Consider the following 17,811-nt stretch of genomic DNA (forward strand, 5'->3'; position numbering starts at 1 on the left):
GTAGGATTACCATTTTTATGATGTTTTAAATCGCTCAAATAACACACTTTCTCTCCTTAAACTCCTTAGAAAAAAATAGAATGTCCTTCTTTTTTTTCACATTAGAATGTTTATCCCTTTTATGCGCCCAATCCTTGAGTATAACTGCTAAAGTTTCTTATTTCTGCCTCCTTTTGAAACCCAATTTATTCATCATTAAAGAAAGGAGACCTAAAATTACCTTATGTTTTGACAACACTGCCCTCCATAACCCAGGACAACTCTAATTTTCCCTAGTCGGTTCTCCTCCCTTCGGTCTCGCCTTTCTCGTTCTACTTCAACAAAATCCTCATTTCTACCCAAAAAAAACTTTCCACAGAAGAAACGAAAGAACATGTTTCCCTAACGAAGTTTATCAAACAGTTTGTGGTAACGAACTGTAAGTAAGGAGCAACCCGGCTCAATGGTAACCGAAACTCTAGAAAATGGTATTTTGATACAAATAGATACATCAAAAGAATCAAATTTGAATGTTGATTTCAAATATATAAGTTTTATCAAGTTTGATTGTACTCATCAAAAGTCACGCACCTGAGAAAATTTGGCTGATTTTCAACAAAAGGGGGAAAGACCCCCTAAAAATTATAGAACCTTAATGAAAATCACACACCATCATATTCCGCGTATCAGAGAACCATACTGTAGAGGTTTCAAGCTCCTATCTACAAAATGTGGAATTTTGCATTTTTTGCCAGAAGAAAGATCACGGGTGCGTGTTTATTTGTTGTTGTTTTTTTTTTTTCAGGGGAGATCGTATTGACCCAGTTGTCCTAGAATATCGTGGGAGGGCTCATTGGAATGGAAATTAGAAGTTTTAGTGCCCTTTTTAAGTGACCGAAAAATTGGAGGACAACTAGGCCCCCTCCTAAGCTCATTTTTTCCCAAAGCCCCCCGATCAAAATTTAGAGATAGCTATTTTGTTCAGCATATTCGAAAATATTATAAGTATGTCTTTCGGGATGACTTAATCCTCCGAAGTTCCCGGGGGGAGGGCTGAAAGTTATGAACTTTACCCAATGCTAACATATAGGCCTAGTATTGGTTATTGGGAAGTATACAGAAGTTTTCAGGGGAGGGATTTTTCCTGGTAGGGGGGGGTCGGGGGTTACGTGGGTGCATCTTTCCAAGGAGGATGTTTTCATGGGGGAAGGGACATTACTATGAAGGGGACGCCGGATTTCCCAGCATTATTTAAAAAAAAACGATCAGAAATTAAATATAAAAAAAAACAAGTTTTTCAACTGTAACAACAGGAACATCATAACTTTAAACGAACAGAAAATATTACATATATGATTGGGTTCACCCCCTAGTCAATACCTCGCTCTTTAAGCCAAAGATTGTTTAGTACTTTCATAAGAGCTATTTATTATTTGTGATTAAGCGGTCATTTTTAAAGAATTGGAACAAAATTCGAACTTTCGCTTAAAGAGCAAGGTATTGACTAGGGGGCGAACCCCCTAATATACGTATTAAAAATATATGAATATAGAAGTTCGTTACGTAAGTTAATTCGTAAGTTACGTATATTTTTTACTAATAAAAACGTTCGTAAATAAAATTAAACAAGTTTCGAGAAAGCCATATAACCAAATAAAAGTAAATTAATATGCAAACTTTGTTTTCATTATTCATGTACGGTGAGCCAAGATCAAAACCTGCATTTATTCAAAAACGTTCAAAAATTAAATAAAAAAAACAAGTTTTTTTAACTGAAAGTAAGGAGCGACATTGAAACTTAAAACGAACAGAAATTATTCCGTATATGCAAGGGGCTGTCCCCTCCGCAACACCTCGCTCTTTACACTAAAGTTTGACTCTCTTAAAACTCTATTTTTTTTAAAAAATGAAAAACTTTATCGTAAAGATCGAGGCGGTGAGGAGGGGACAGCCCCTTTCATATACGGAATAATTTCTGTTCGTTTTAAGTTTTAATGTCGCTCCTTACTTTCAGTTAAAAAAACTTGTTTGTTTTATTTAATTTTATATTTAAGAAGTGAGTGTCCCCCTCTCGCCCTTTTTAATGCGCATTGTGTGGTGTTTATTTTGAATTTTAGACTAGTTTCTTGTACCTTAGCCTTTTCTTCTCTTTTTTTTTTTTTTACTAAATTGGGTTTATTTTACCAAAACGACAAAATTTTCTTTGTGCTTTTATTTGTCTGATTTGTTGTAAATTCTGTGAGCTTTAATTGTTTCGATCCTTTTTAGCGTTTTTAACCTTTTCAGTTTTTTGTTGTTATTTTTTACTTTGAAGTGGGATGTTGGTCCATCTGGGCTGTAGTGATGTTTGCTATTCGAAAATAAATTTTATCTTTTCATACGTCACCAAAACTTATGACGCAACTAAGCCTATTGAGTTTTTCCAAAAGTAATATTTAAAACTAGCCTTGAGGTACCTCAAGCCCATCTCAAAGGCGCCTCTTCTCATGAAATTTAGTTTTACGTTGCAAACACTTCTACTACCTTATCTTCGACTACCTTTCGAAGCCCCCATGTTTCAAAGCTACATTTGGTCATTGTCATTCCAGGATTCTAATATTAGTTCAAACAGTATTCTACCTTTTATCCCAAATTTGTTTCTACTGTAAAGAAACGCTGAAATCCAATATTTTTCACTGTATTCATGAACTAAGCTTGGATTTATATATTAGCTGGTTTCTAGCAGTATTTACAGTAATGCTATTCTTGGTGGAGCCTCATCTACCAGACCCAGATTCTAAAATGCTAGGGTTTCAATAAACCATTAAATTGGTATAAAGATTTTGCAGTCAAAATTTGAAGCAGCCGATAAGTCAGCACTGAAAAATCTATTTAAAAGCCTTCTTATACAATTCATTTTAAATCTAAAGTACGAAATTTACGTAATCAACAAACGAATACTAAGCTATAAATACGGCTTATAGTTCTGAATTCAGTATACAAAGCTCAATTACAGTGACTTATTTAGTTCATGGACATAAGAATTTAATTTTGTTTTTATATTTGTTGATTAAATAGAATATATTATATTTGATGAGAAAATTAAGTACGCATTTTTATTTTTATCAAATATTATGATCATTGTGTATCATTTAATATTTCATTTCATGACAACAGCAAATATCTAGTCACAAGATTAAATATTATATTTGGTGACAAAATTGTAATTGTGCAAAACAGCCTGACTACCTACCAGAAAAGACTTGGTACTTTTTAGTTATACCGACCACACTCGAGAAGTGAAGCTAGATTAATCATAATGAAATGCACAAAATATGATGCAAATATAATACTTTAGATTCAAAATTATGGTAACTACAACAGAGAATTATCTAAAGCAGGCCGCTCAGAGCGCATTATAATAAATACCTAACTTAACCAATTCTATATATTAAATATTTGGTACTTTTTAGTTATCCCGACCACACTCAAGATGTGAAGCTAGGTTAATCATAATGAAATGTACAAAATATGAAGAAAATATAATACTTGAGATTGACAATTATGGAAATTTCAACAGAGAATTACCTAAAGCAGGCCGCTCAGAGCGCATTATATTAAATACCTAACTTAGCCAATTCTATATTTTAAATATTTGGTACTTTTTAGTTATCCCCACCACACTCAAGATGTGAAGCTAGGTTAATCATAATGAAATGCAAAAGAAAAACATGATAAAAATATAAAACTTTAGATACAAAATTATGGAAACTACAACAGAGAATTATCTAGAGCGGCCCGCCCAGACCGCATTATGTTAAATAACTATCTTAACCAACTCTATATATTAAATATTTGGTACTTGTCAGTTATCCCCACCACACTCAATAATTGAAGTTAGGTTAATAATAATGAAATATACCCAAATTTGATGAAAATATAATACTTTACAAACAAAATTATGGAAACTACAACAGAGAAATATGGAAAGCAGGCCGCCCAAAATGCATTATATTAAATACCTAACTTAACTAATTTTATATATTAAAGTTTTGGTAGGCCTACTTGTCAGTTATCCTGACCACACTCAAGAAGTGAACTCAGTTAATCGTAATGAAATATATCAATATATGATGAAAATGTAATACTTTAGAAGCAAAATTATAGAAACTAAAATAGACAATTATGGAAAGCAGGCCTCCCAAAACGCATTATATTAAATACCTTACTTAGCTAACTCTATAAGTTAAATGTTTTGTACTCGTCAGTTATCCCGACCACACTCAAGAAATGAAGTCAAGTTAATCATAATGAAATACACACAATATGATGAAAATATAATACTTTAGAAAAAAAATTATGGAAACTAGGCCTACAACAGAATTATCTAAAGCAGATGGCCCAGAACGCATTATATTAAATACCTTACTTAACCAACTCCTTTTATTAAATATTTGAAACTTGTCAGTTATCCCAACCACACTCAAGAATTGAAGTTAGGTTAATCATAATGAAATATACCAAAAAATGATGAAAATGTAATACTTCGGAAACAAAATATTTCAAATTACAACAGAAAATTTTAAAAAGCAGGCCGCCCAGAGCTTTATATTAAAAACCTAACCAACTTTAAATATTAAATATCTAATTAAAATATACCTGTATAGTAGTTTATATTACTGAGACTAAGCTGATTATCTCCGAATGCAGACAGAGAAACCGGTTTTAAACAGATCAAACTTCTTTAGTGTTGTCGGTATAACTGACAAGTACCAGACTTTCTTTTGTAGTTCTATATTGTATTTTTTTTTCTTTTTGCTTATTTTCATTTTAAACGCAGTCTTGTGTATACAGTACCGTTTGTGCTGCCACTGTAACCTGCATGTGAGCTTTTCCACACTCAAAAATTGTACGTTGTATTTTAAATCGAATTCATTGACTTGGTAAACACAAAATTTATGTATAGTAGTAACCCCTTCAAAGGACTGATGGTTCCTTTACACATTGCGGAAGATCATGCGGAAATCCGTCCCTATCCTTTCGAACGATGACCCAGAAAACGCCACGTTTTAAGGCAAAGTTTTCAAATAAATCAGCGTGGATGATGACAAGTTCTGAAAGAAGAATATTGGCTAATTTGACTCTCGCTTTAGTCCTTATACTGCGAAGGAGGCCCAGAAGACTAAAAGAGAAAGAAATTCAGTCTGAAACAATGAAGATTTTAATGCTCCATAGTTATGGTTTTATTAATTTAAAAACCTTGCCAAGAATCCGTCCTGATTTGATCAAATCGTTGCTAAAGAGCTAGAGAGTTTTTCAAGCACGAAAAGGGATGGAATCTCCGCACGGATTGCTAAATCCGGACGGATTTCTGCAATGTATAAATGAACCAAGAGACTTTCTGCCCATTTGGTACAGTTTTGCCACCACGGTCAGCTCCTAAAGTGCTACAATTGCCCAAATTTGCGTGCTACATACCGATTTTCGGTGCTACAGTTAAAAAATTGACTGCAATAGTGCCAAAATAGCACTTTCGTGCTACAGGTGGCAACCCATTTTGGTATTGCCGTTTGGGGGGGGGCGTATTTTTCTTAGTGGTTTATTTTTCGTTTGGAGAGAGGGGCTTCATTCCCACTGTTTCTTCTAATCACACCGGTAATTATTAGAAAGTTATAAGTCTCAAAACATGGTTTTGATTTTAGATAATAATAGCTGTACTTACTGCATACAACATTCAAAAATTTACAGTGTTTACATAATCAGTATTGTCATTTAATATTGAGCTGTCCAAAAGTTTTTTTTTCAGTTAACCCCTACCGGAATCCATTAAAAAAAAACAGTTTAAAGCGGTACTTGTTAATTAAAAGAAACGCATTAAAGAATTACTCTAAGGTTAGATATATATAATTTAGATAATTTCGGAGACCACACTGCCTTTCCATGACGATAAATAAAATTAAAAATAGGCATAAAATCCTTTTTAATAGACATTGTATAGAAAATTCACAAAAAATACCAGATATTTCGGTCACATATACAGTGACCGTCATCAGTAGTAAAACTAATCTAAAACAAAAGTTTATATACGAAATCAAATAAAACTACATATTATTTAAATCTCTAATTCTTTTCAAAGCAAAGGCGGAAGCTAGCCTCTTTGACCTTCTTGGATTCGGTTCATTAGCATTCAATGATATAACATTTGGACAAAGGTCAACTATATTGGGTGAATTGAACTTTACTCTGTCATATTTTAATAAATTATCACAGATAGAGGTCAGCCCATATTCACCTGTATCCCGATTCAAAGCAATATTCTTGAATAAGATTTTCTTTATTTCAAGAGTTTCACGAAAATTTTGCTTTAAACCCCGATTCCTAGAAATCAAAGAGACATTCTCGAACAAAATAAAATGGTCTGGAACCCGATATGAGAAACCCGGTTTCATAACTGAAAAGACAAGTGACAGAATAGATGGTAAGTAAATAATTTGGGCTCTATATTTACCATTAAGGGGGGGGGGGTAAAGTACTTAGACAGCTTGAAAGTAGAAAATAATTCTTACTTCATAATATAAAGAATAACTGTAGCTAGCACATTTTGCATGCAGATCCACTATACTTCACCCCACCCTTCTAATATATATAGCCCAAATTAAATATTTTCCATATATTCTGTCACTTGTCTTTGTGGCTATGAAACCGGTTTTCTCAGGTCTAACCTATGCGAAATTCTTGAGTGTGTTTTGTTTAATTAACAAGTACCCTAAAACAGCCAATACCTAATAATAATTAGGTATTGGAATGCGAAATTATAAATAATAATTAGGAATAAATATATATTTCATAATTAGGAATATTATGATTAGGAATAAATAAAAATAATTAGGAATACGAAAACGAAAACCATGAGAAAATAAAATTGAAAACCAAACTATGGCTGAATACCATTTAAAGCCAAATCAATCAAACGAGAAAAGAAAGAACTAATCCGATTGCTAAGAAAATGAAGCATAAAACTATAAGTGTAGTACTAAAGATGACAAATGGATGAACTGGAAATTTGCACAGCCATCTATTTCAACGGTCATTTCACATCTGTTGTTGTTTTTACGTTTTATCTCTCTTTACTTAATTTTTACTGCGTTTGTCTCTTTTGATTTAAATTTCATGGTTTAGCTTATGTATTGATTATTTTTCATGATTTTGATTTCAGATTTTTTGCTTTTCCACTCGATTGGGTCTTTTTGCTTTTATTTCCCTTGCACTGACAAACGGCCGTTTAAACAAGAAAAATGGGAACTTCAGACCTGTCTCTTTCCCCTTGACTTCTTATGTTTTTTTTTTGTTTTGTTTTTTTCGTTTTGAGGATTAAATGTTTCTATGAATGGATCCATGTTCTTTGTCATACAGTAATTGACAGTTTCTGATAAATGTCTTTAGTTTCTCAGTTATTTGCACTGTACAGTTAAAAAAGCTCTCAATAAAAATAAGGGATGCGTTTTATCATGCCACGGTAGGAATATTTCAGCGCAGCCGTTGAACTGTTACGAAGCAAGACCTTGAAGGAAAAGAACGGTTGAAATTTGACGGATCACGCAAAATTGGCTTTTTTGGCGAGAAAATGCAGGAGTATCAGACCAAAGTAAATCTAACACACTGCTTTCTGTCAAAACAACTAAGTTATTCAAACATTCTATCAATCACTATGAACTCTTAGCCCAAAGGTCACACATGTCCCTAGACGGTCAATAGTGACTGTCAATCGATTGATGGAAGCTTTTGATCGAAATGATTGGCTGTCTAGGGCCTCCTTAACAATCCTTTTCTGTAAAACGTTTTGATCTTGATAAGTCAAAGAACGAGCCTATTATATATGATGATTAGAAGAGACTCTGCCTTCCTCTTCATCAAGTAAATAGCCTATAATTGCCTATAATTTCATACCTATTATTGAATCAGAACTAAGATGAATAAGAAAATAGGAGGATGTTCTCAGGCATGCTCCCTGGCTCTTTTTGACAAAAAGGGGAACAACAATACAAATTTGGAGGAGGTTAATAATAATAAAAAATTTTATTTGATAATTTGAAGTACCCAGAAATTCAAGAACATTTCAGGAGAAGCCCTATGACCCCTGGATATGTCCATGGGTGTTCTACAGCTCTTGAATGCGATATCGCCTAAAAGAATGAAGAATCCTCAATACTATTTTTCACTAAATAAGGAAAGCCACAACTGTGATTAAGACGGGGTTCAGCTAAATTTAACTAATAATATTAAACTAACAACTTGAATATATCTTTCAGTGTCAAGTCCGATTCTGATCCGTCCTAGATGGGCTATCAACAACAAGTTCACTCTTCCACTGGTAACTGTCACAGACACAGGAAAATTATCAGTTCGGGGCCTTTTACAAGTTTTCCTGCCCTTCACTCTGTTTCTGGACTCTTTGTTTGATGAATCTGAAGGAATAGTAAGCGACCCCGACAGCAGCGAAGACAACAGTGACGAAAGTATAGTTAGTAAAAGGTATCTTGTTTACAAATTGTTGCCCACTCTGCACCACCTGGTGTACCAAAAGCACCATGCACCATGGTATATCCAAAAGCACCATGCGTATCACACCTGTTCACGGGGCTCCTTTGCACCACACGAGGCATGCTTTGCACCACGTATTTCACATTTCCACAGCATGTGTTGTGCGTGAAATGGTGTTACGACTTTTGAAAGTAACCTCACAACTCTCTTCTTCGTTACGAAGTTTTACCGTAGACGCGCCTACAATTAACTGAGAGAAGATTTGATTTGCATGGTCTTGATTATTGGGAAGGCTATTTTATAATATGTTTACTTTTAAGGAGTAACCACACACATATTACTATGCATAGAGTAAAGGCACGTCTTAATATTGCACGGTTATTGGTTTTTGCGTTATTGCCTGCTAAGGCCTTGAAGTTAAGTTATTGACGGATTCTACTATAACAATTCTTACTGGGTGGTAGCTATCGCTGCAGCCATGATTGCTTATTTGCAATCCTTTTTTCTTTGATTTTTCATTTTTTTTTATTATTGCGTATTTGCTGTCCTTTTTTTCTTCCATTTTTCTTTTCTTTTTCTATTTTTCTTTTCGTTATTGATTATTTGCTATCCGTTTTTCTTCTATTTTTCTTTTTTTCCTTTTCTTTTTCTATTTTTTTCATTATTGATTATTTGCTATCCTTTTTTCTTCTATTTTTCTCTTTTTCCTTTTCTTTTTCTATTTTCTTTTCATTATTGCTTATTTGCTATCCTTTTTTCTTCTATTTTTCTTTTTGTATTCCATATCAAATACGCTAAGCGGTTTGTGCCTGAAATCCTGAGAACAGGGTGTTGGGTGTTTCGAGTGTTGGTATTGCTACTTAATTGGTTTTGGACCGGGGTCAATGGTTTGACTTTGGTCAGCGGTGCCAGAGTTGACCCAGCTCTAATCGGGTACCTAGAGGAATCTGAGGGGAAAACGCGGGCAACGTCGGATGATTTGCCCCCAACTACGTATTACACTCCCGACCGAACGCAAAGAATCATGAAATCGGTTCCTGCGTTGGCTCTAGGCGTTTACTCCCCCCTCCCGTAAAATACCCTGCGTGAAGAATACTCCCCCTCCCAAGGAAAATAACCTTCGAAAAATATATTCTCACTGACAGGAAATTATTCCCAAAAATATACTCTCCGCTGAAAATTCCCCAAGACAATCCCTCCCTCCTTAGAACACCCCCCCCCCCCGCGAAGAACGTCCGTATGTTTCCCAATAACAAGTACCATCTGTAAGCAGGGGACAAATTACAAAACTTAAAAAGGCACTTAAACTTGTCTGATTACTTTGTAGTTTGGGAGGGAGGAAGATACCTCAAAGGGTGCATTTTATTGCCAAAACATCCTAGCTTTCATTGAGCCATCAACTAAATACAGAATTAGTTCTAAGGGAGAGACAAGGGGAGGAAGGGGGTAGAAATTGATTTATAATCCTCTGGACAGAAACCAGGATTTTTATTTGGGTTGGGGGGGGGTACAAAAGAAATTTAAAAAAACTCATCAAAAATTTGAAGTTGATATCTACTCCCTTGTGATTTTTCAGAATATTTCTGGTCTACACTGTTGTTATGAAAGTAAAGAGTAACATTAAACCCCAAAATAAAAATAAATTATTCCATATATGGAGGAGAGGACTGCCCTTTCCTCATCCACACCTCCACCTCATAATCTTAGAAACTTGGGAGGGTGCTCATTAGATCAGAAACTAAAAGTTCAAGTCCTTTTTTTATAAGTCGAAAGTAATTGGAGGTCAACTTGCTGCAGAGGGAGGGCAGGTGTATTTTTGGGGGTTATTTTTTGCGGAGGGTACTTTCTAGGCCGTAAACGTCTGCCACCACCTACGCTACGCAGACCATTGGTCTGCATGCGAAAGTTTTCTCTTTTTTTTCGTATTCCATAGGCTAATAAATACACTTGTGATCATTTTAATTCTGACTCCATTATTAACTTGTTAACTCTATATAGCAAAAGATGAAAAACGCAAGCTTCTATTCAAGATTAATTAAAGAAAAAACTAAGTTTTTCTGAGGGAAGTAAAGAGTGAAGTAGAAAGATAAAGCGAACAAACTTTATTACTTCACAGCCTATTTAACATATATTGATAAAACTATTGCAAATAAACCTACTGGTGATATTTCCCTATGTTTGTAGGGTTATAGAAAACTAGCACTTTACTGAAAACACAACAAAATCAGCATTTTAGTATTGTCGCTTAATTGTTTTCGTTTTTGCCATCACTTCTGCACAACGAGCGCAGTCCAATGATTGACTGTCGTTTTGGATCTGAAAAGGACATTTCAGGGTTATTGTGTAGACAATTTCGAGGTGAAGTAATATTTATAACATTAGAACTCCGGACTCGCTTTAGAATTAGTGTTATAACTTGAAATTCTCCGTTGCATAGAGAGGAATAACCGGATTTGCAGAGTTCATGTTATAGTTTATGTGTTTTTCATTTTGAGTAATACTTGGTGAGACCAAGATGTTACCCGATAAATCATTCCATTACTTTTGTATGCTGTTTAATGACTGCGCTTATTAAAATAATATTGGCTTTTATGCCTAAGTTTTAAAGATAATCTTAATTGTATACTGATAGCTACTAACATCTGTAAGATAAAAAGTGTTGTAGATTAGTTTGTTGCTGTTAGGCTATCACTTTTGAATCTTGCATCAATATTCTTGTTTTTTTTTTATTCTGGGCTTTAGTGTTCACAGTAGAGCGCTCGTTTTCTATAATCGTTCAAACCACAGTTTATATAATTATATAAACTGTGGTTCAAACATAGGGAAATATCACCGGTTGGTTTATTTGCAATACTTTTATCGATATATGTTAGATAGGCTGTGAAGTAATAAAGTTTGTTTCGGCTATGCCGAATATGCATAGTGGGTTAAGTTAAGGGTTCCATATTCGGCTATGCAGTTTTCCGTATGTATTTTTATTTAATGGGTTAAGAGACCGATATATAGAGAAGTTTTGTTGTTGTTGTATCTGCTTTATTTTATTTTGTAATGGGATTTATCTACTGTGAACTGCAGATGTATCTATGTATCTGATATGTATGTGTTTGTATATGATGGAATAGGCCTATATGAGGAATCTGGCAAAGGTTACATATACCAAATGACAAACCTTTAGAGCAAACAACAAACTAGTGTGGGTCTCAATGGTGCCCATTGGGAGAGGACATTTGCTCCCCTTCCTATGGACATTGGGAAATTGGGGACATCCAAATTAGACATTAGGAGGGATACAGTCACGTGTCCTCCTTTGTTTTTCTTTTCTGCTAGGAACATCATAGAGAGCTGTTTAAGGGTTCATTTGAAAGCTAATTTTATGTTAAAGTGCTTTCTAAAAACCTATTTTGGTAACACCGTTATAAAGTGCTATATGGCACCAAAAGCGCTCTTTTTGGTACCATATATGAAATTGGAAGGCTAATCAGCATTGAAAAGGACCGCAATAATCTCTATGCTCATAAACTGTAAATCTGAATTATACAATTCCCCCTCTTGTATACTCTCCCTCACAACCAAGGTTGTATCCAGAGTGGGTAGGGGGCCTGACCTCCCCCCCCCCCCCCAAAAAAATGTTTGTCTGACTCGTAAATACGTAAAAATAATTAATATGAACAATTTTTTTGCGTTTTTTTATTTTTTGTGTAACCCTCCACTGAAAAAAATATTTTTGTAAACCCCCCCCCCCAAAAAAAAATACTGAATACGACTCTGCTCCCATCCTTTAGTTTTTTTCATAAATCTTGGGCTGACGAGCAGTAGTAGCTGACTAATGCAACATTGTAAAGTAATGTTTAATTGCTTATTTTAAAGCTCTTGATCACATTTACATGCTGTTTGTAAACTTATCGTGATAACTTCTTGAAACGAAATTATGCGCGTGCTATTTCTGGAGTTCAAATGCTGGGAAGGTATGAAAAGGTTCATCCCACCTTCTAAATGCTATTCCTTTTAGCCCCTTTAGCAACGGAATACTTTCTGTTTGTTTGAAGTTTTATTGTTGCTGCCTTATTTTCAGTTGAAAAAAATCGTTTTTTTATTTAATTTCTAAGTTTTTCCAAAAAGGCTGGGGAATTATCAAATCAAAAATGCTGCCCTTAAATTCTTTTTGACTCTTAAAAAAGGAATAGAAGTCTCAATCTTTAGTCAAATTAGCCCCTTTTTATGTTTTGACGACAACTCCTTCCATACAAAGTGGCCTGGCAAATAAATAATACATTGGATCGTTCTTTACTTATGGAGCGCTATTGCGCTGTGTATCCGTGTATGATATAAGAATACAGGGCTATCATTATTAGTTAACAGGGTTACCACCTGGTGAGGAAAAAAGTCACTGGGTTTTAGTGATTTTTTGTTTGATTGGGTGATTTTTTGATTAGACAGTATACAAAATCGCTGGAAATAGTGATGAATCACTAGGAATAGCAACCCTGTTGGTTATTTGCCGCTACTTCTCATCCTCAAAACGATAAAAACAAAATCCAAGCATCTAATAGCTTATGTATTTGAATAGAAATGTTGAATGAATTTAATTAAATTCCCTTGATTTGCATATTTTCCAATGTTTACCAGGAAACGACTTTTCTGAAAGAATGCCGCGTTTTATGGGGTCATTGTTTGAACATTCAATTTGTTTTATTAATAATTTTAGTATGCATAATTTAACACGAAGTATAGGATAAAAAAAAGATAACCAATTTCCAGAGCCATTACTGTTACATAGGACGTCGAACTGACGTTTTAGCTGCTCAAAGTATAAAAGACTTATTTTTCCTTCTAATACCATGTAAAGACATGGGGGTTGTCGGCCCTACTCCTTTCAATTTTTGTGCGTTTTGAGTTTGACTTTCTGTAATTATAGAAGTCTTTTCAACAAAAATCAATTTGCGTTTTTATCCTAGGTTTTTAAAATACTTACATTGTGTAAAATCCTTTTTTTTCTCCTTCCTTAGCACAACGACAGTAAAAAAACAAAAGGTAAATTTTCCTTAGGAAAGTTGAACCCCTGGAAATTTCCCTTCCCACAGAAATTTTTCCAAGTGGAAAATCCTCATAGCAGAAGATCCCCCCCTCCTCGAAAAGTGTTTATATACTTCCAAATGATATATCTTTCCCCAGAGACTGTGTAGGGGGTCATTTTAGTAGGGATGCATCATAAGGCACGGGGGGAGTCCATATATGGGCATTGACCTACTTTGAATACTACCGGGACAAGATCACAACCACACGCTTATTGAATACAACCGGTACAAGATTACATGCCTCTTTCTAAACCAATCACCGAGTTAGAAATGCTGGGTGAAGGTACATCATCAGACCAGACTTTCTGGGGGTGTTAGCTTGAATTTACGTAATTTCTATGTCGAAATCAAAATACCGTTTTATTTGCTATGGCATGTGGGGGCGTTGTATATATTGATCATGCTTAGAGACTGAGATAACAGTTCGTTCAGACCAGACTTTCTTGGGATGTTTGAATTTACGTAATTTCTGTGACATCACAGCCACAAGCTCATTGAGTACCACGAGTACACGATTACATGTTTCTTATCTGCACCGGCCAGACTTTCTTTTCTGCACCGACCAGACTTTCTTTTATGACAAAATTTCATTTCGTGAACATTCCTTGATAACATATTATTATTAATTTCCAGACTTGAATACATATGGCTTGAAACATGACATAAATGCTAGAATATTAAGCGGGACTCTAAAGAGATAGAGATTTGTGACTTAACGCTAAAAAGTTGAAAGTAATAGACTCATCAAGATGACTTAGCTTTACTTCTCGACTGTGTTCTGTATAATACATAAGTACCATCGAGCTGTGTTGTAAATATAAAATATGCAATAAAAGAGATAGAAATTTGTGACTTAACACTAAAAAGTTGAAAGTAATAGACTCATCAAGACGACCTAGTTTTACTTCTCGACTGTGTTCTGTATAATACACAAGTACCATCGAGCAGTGTTGTCAATATAAAATATCTAATAAAAGAGATAGAAATTTGTGACTTAACGCTAAAAAAGTTGAAAGCAATGGACTCATAAAGATGACCTAGCTTTACTTCTCGACTGTGTTCTGTATAATACACAAGTACCATCGAGCAGTGTTGTCAATATAAAATTTACAATAGCCTGAAACTTTTTGGCCCCATCCCCCCATATTTTTATACTTTTTTGAACTTTATTTTTTTTAACATGATAATTTTATTTCTACCTTTTTTACATGTCATAGAATGAACAAGTACACAATATGGGATTAGTGAGATGCAATAATTTGTCCAATGTTGGCATTGTATAACACAGCTAGATATTATTTAAATTTTTAATTGAATTGTATGAAAGGGATAAAAGAGTTAAAGGCTTGTAACAGTTAGGGTAAGTCTGAGAAGATGGTAAGTCTTAGGGAACATAACATAAATGCTAGAATATTAACTTGGACTCTAAAGAGATAGAAATTTGTGAATTAACGCTAAAAAAAAGTTAAAAGTAATAGAATCTTCACTATCAAGATGACCTTGTGACTTGACCTAGCTTTACTTCTCGGCTTTGGTCGCTATAATAGACGAGTACACAATATGGGATTAGTGAGATGGTTATGGATTTGAACCATCAAGGACTGCGACCACCAATGACCCTAGCCACCAAGGACCTCAACCTCCAAGGTTCCCTCTCTCCAACCTCCAAGGGTCCCCATCCCTCTAACTTTTTGGGGCCCATCCTCCCATTTTTTTTACTTTTTTTAAGTTTTATTTTTTATTTTTTAACATGTTAATTTTATTTCACCTTTTTTTACATGTCTTAGAATGACATAAAACATACTTAAAGCATACAAATTCACATTTAAGCTAGATTTCTTAACGTAAGTAGATGTGTGTTGTCTGAAACCTATAATTTTGGGTGCTTTGTTTACAATTTTCCACTTTTCTGATATAGTTTTCATAGTCCATCGTAGGTGTATGATGTCTGAAATCTATGATTGGGATGTTTGGTTTACTATTTTAGACATTTCTTAGCTGGATTTCTTAACGTATGTAGATGTGTTTTGTCTAAAACTTATGATTTGGGGTGCTTGGTTTACTATTTCGCACTTTTCTGACCTAGGTTTATTAGGCTGTCGTAGGTGTGTGTTGTCTGAAATCTATGATTTGGAATGTTTGGTTTACTATTTTAGACTTTTCTTAGCTAGGTTTCTTAACCTTTCATAGGTGTGTGTCCCATGAAACTTGTGATTTGGGATGTATAGTTGCTATTTTGAACCTTTTTGAGCTAGATTTCATAGTCTTTCGTAGGTGTATGTTGTCTGAAACCTATGATTCGGGATGGTTGGTTTACTATTTCGCATTATTCTGAGCTATGTTTCATAGGTGTATGTTGTATGAAACCTATAATTAAATTTAATATTTTTTTTAGGGGTGGGGGGGATGATCAAAGGCCTCATTGGGTACATTTTTATATATTTTTAAATAAAGTCGGGTTTTAGTTTTCAGAAATATGAACATCACAGTTTAAAATACATCTGATTTTATTAATAAAATTTGATTTTCTAATAAAGTTGAGTTTTAGTTTTCAGAAATAAAAACATGCACGTTTAAAATACATCTGGTTTTTTTAAATAATATTTGATTTTTTTCAATAATTGGGATACATTTTTGCATTTTTTTTCTTAAATAAAGTTAGGTTTTAATTTTCAGAAATACGAACATCACAGTTTAAAATACATCTGACTTTATTAATAATTTTGATTTTTTAATAAAGTTGGATTTGATCTAAGGCCTCGTTGGGTACATTTTGAATTTTTTTTTAATAAAGTGGGGTTTTAATTTTCAGAAATATGAACATCCTATTCTAAAATACATCTGATTTTATTAATAACATTTGATTTTTTGCTGAAAATATTTAAGGTATAGTACAAATGGATTGCAAAAAACATGAAAATAGAACTACTACTAACAACTCACTGTGACATAAAGCCACCTGATGGCAATACAGATACTTTTGATTATGTAAATATCAGAAAATGTTGAAGGTATAGTAAGAAGTGCATGCAAAAACATGATAATAATACTAGTACTAACAACTTAGTGCACTACTAAGCCATTTGAGGTCAACAAATGTACCCTTCATCGAGAATATATTAGACAATTTATAGATTATAGTATGAATGACATGCAAAACATGAAATACTACTACCAGTGATAGCAATTCGCTGCAAGATAAGGACACCTAAGGTCAATACAACTACTTTTTATCAAGAGAATATCTGAAAATGTTTAAGATATAGTACAAATGGTTTGCAAAAGACATGAAATAGAACTACTACTAACAACTCACTGTGAGATAAAGACACCTGAGGTCAATGCAGAAACGTTTTATCAAGAAAATACCTAAAAATCTTGAAGGTATAGTAAGAAAGGCTTGCAAAACGTGATACTACTGTTAATACTAACAACTTACTGCACTACTAAGCCATCTGAGGTCAACAAAAGTACGTTCTATCGAGAAAATTTGAGAAAATTTATAGATTATTGTATGAATGACATGTAAAAACATGAAAAACTACTACTACTACTAGCAACTCGCTGCAAGATAAGGACACTTCAGGCCAATACAACTACATCTTATCAAGAAAATATCTGAAAATGTTTAAGATATAGTACAAATGGTTTGCAAAAAACATGAAATAGAACTAATACTAACAACTCACTATGAGATAAAGACACCTGAGGTCAATACAGACACGTTTTATCAAGAAAATATCTAAAAATGTTGAAGGTATAGTAAGAAAGGCTTGCAAAAACATGATACTAGTGCTAGTACTAACAACTTACTGAACTACTAAGCCATCTGAGGTAAAAAAAAAAGTACGTTTTATCTAGAAAATATTGGAAAATTTATAATTATAGTATGAATGACATGCAAAAACATGAAATACTACTACTACTACTAGCAACTCTCTGCAACATAAGGACACCTGACGCCAATACAACAACGTCTTATGATGGAAATATCTGAAAATGTTTAAGATAGATATAGTAAAAATTGTTTACAAAAATACATGTAATAAAACTACTACTAACAACTCACTGTGACATAAAGACACCTGAGGTCACTACAGACACGTTTTATCAAGAAAATATCTGAAAATGTTAATGATACAGTAAGTAATGCTTGCAAAAACATGATACTAATACTAGTACTAACAACTTACTGCACTACTAAGCCATCTGAGTCAAACAAGTACGTTTTATCGGG

General features: G+C 33.9%; 2 protein-coding genes across 2 annotated transcripts in view; one reads left to right on the forward strand and one right to left on the reverse strand.

The window, feature by feature from the left end:
- LOC148947365 (uncharacterized) overlaps positions 1 to 17,811 on the reverse strand; it is a 511,279-nt gene that overhangs the window by 357,999 nt on the left and 135,469 nt on the right. The window lies entirely within an intron of this gene.
- The window catches only part of LOC148947370 (uncharacterized), an 80,254-nt gene that overhangs the window by 7,797 nt on the left and 54,646 nt on the right, over positions 1 to 17,811 (forward strand). The window contains exon 3 of the mRNA XM_089095780.1: positions 8,268 to 8,490. Coding sequence (XP_088951906.1) covers positions 8,268 to 8,490 — 223 coding nt within the window. The remainder of the gene's footprint in view (positions 1 to 8,267; positions 8,491 to 17,811) is intronic.

Source organism: Artemia sp. Qi Xiang Cuo, chromosome 10, assembly GCF_049724085.1.
Source record: "Artemia sp. Qi Xiang Cuo chromosome 10, ASM4972408v1, whole genome shotgun sequence".
NCBI classification, from domain to species: domain Eukaryota; kingdom Metazoa; phylum Arthropoda; class Branchiopoda; order Anostraca; family Artemiidae; genus Artemia; species Artemia sp. Qi Xiang Cuo.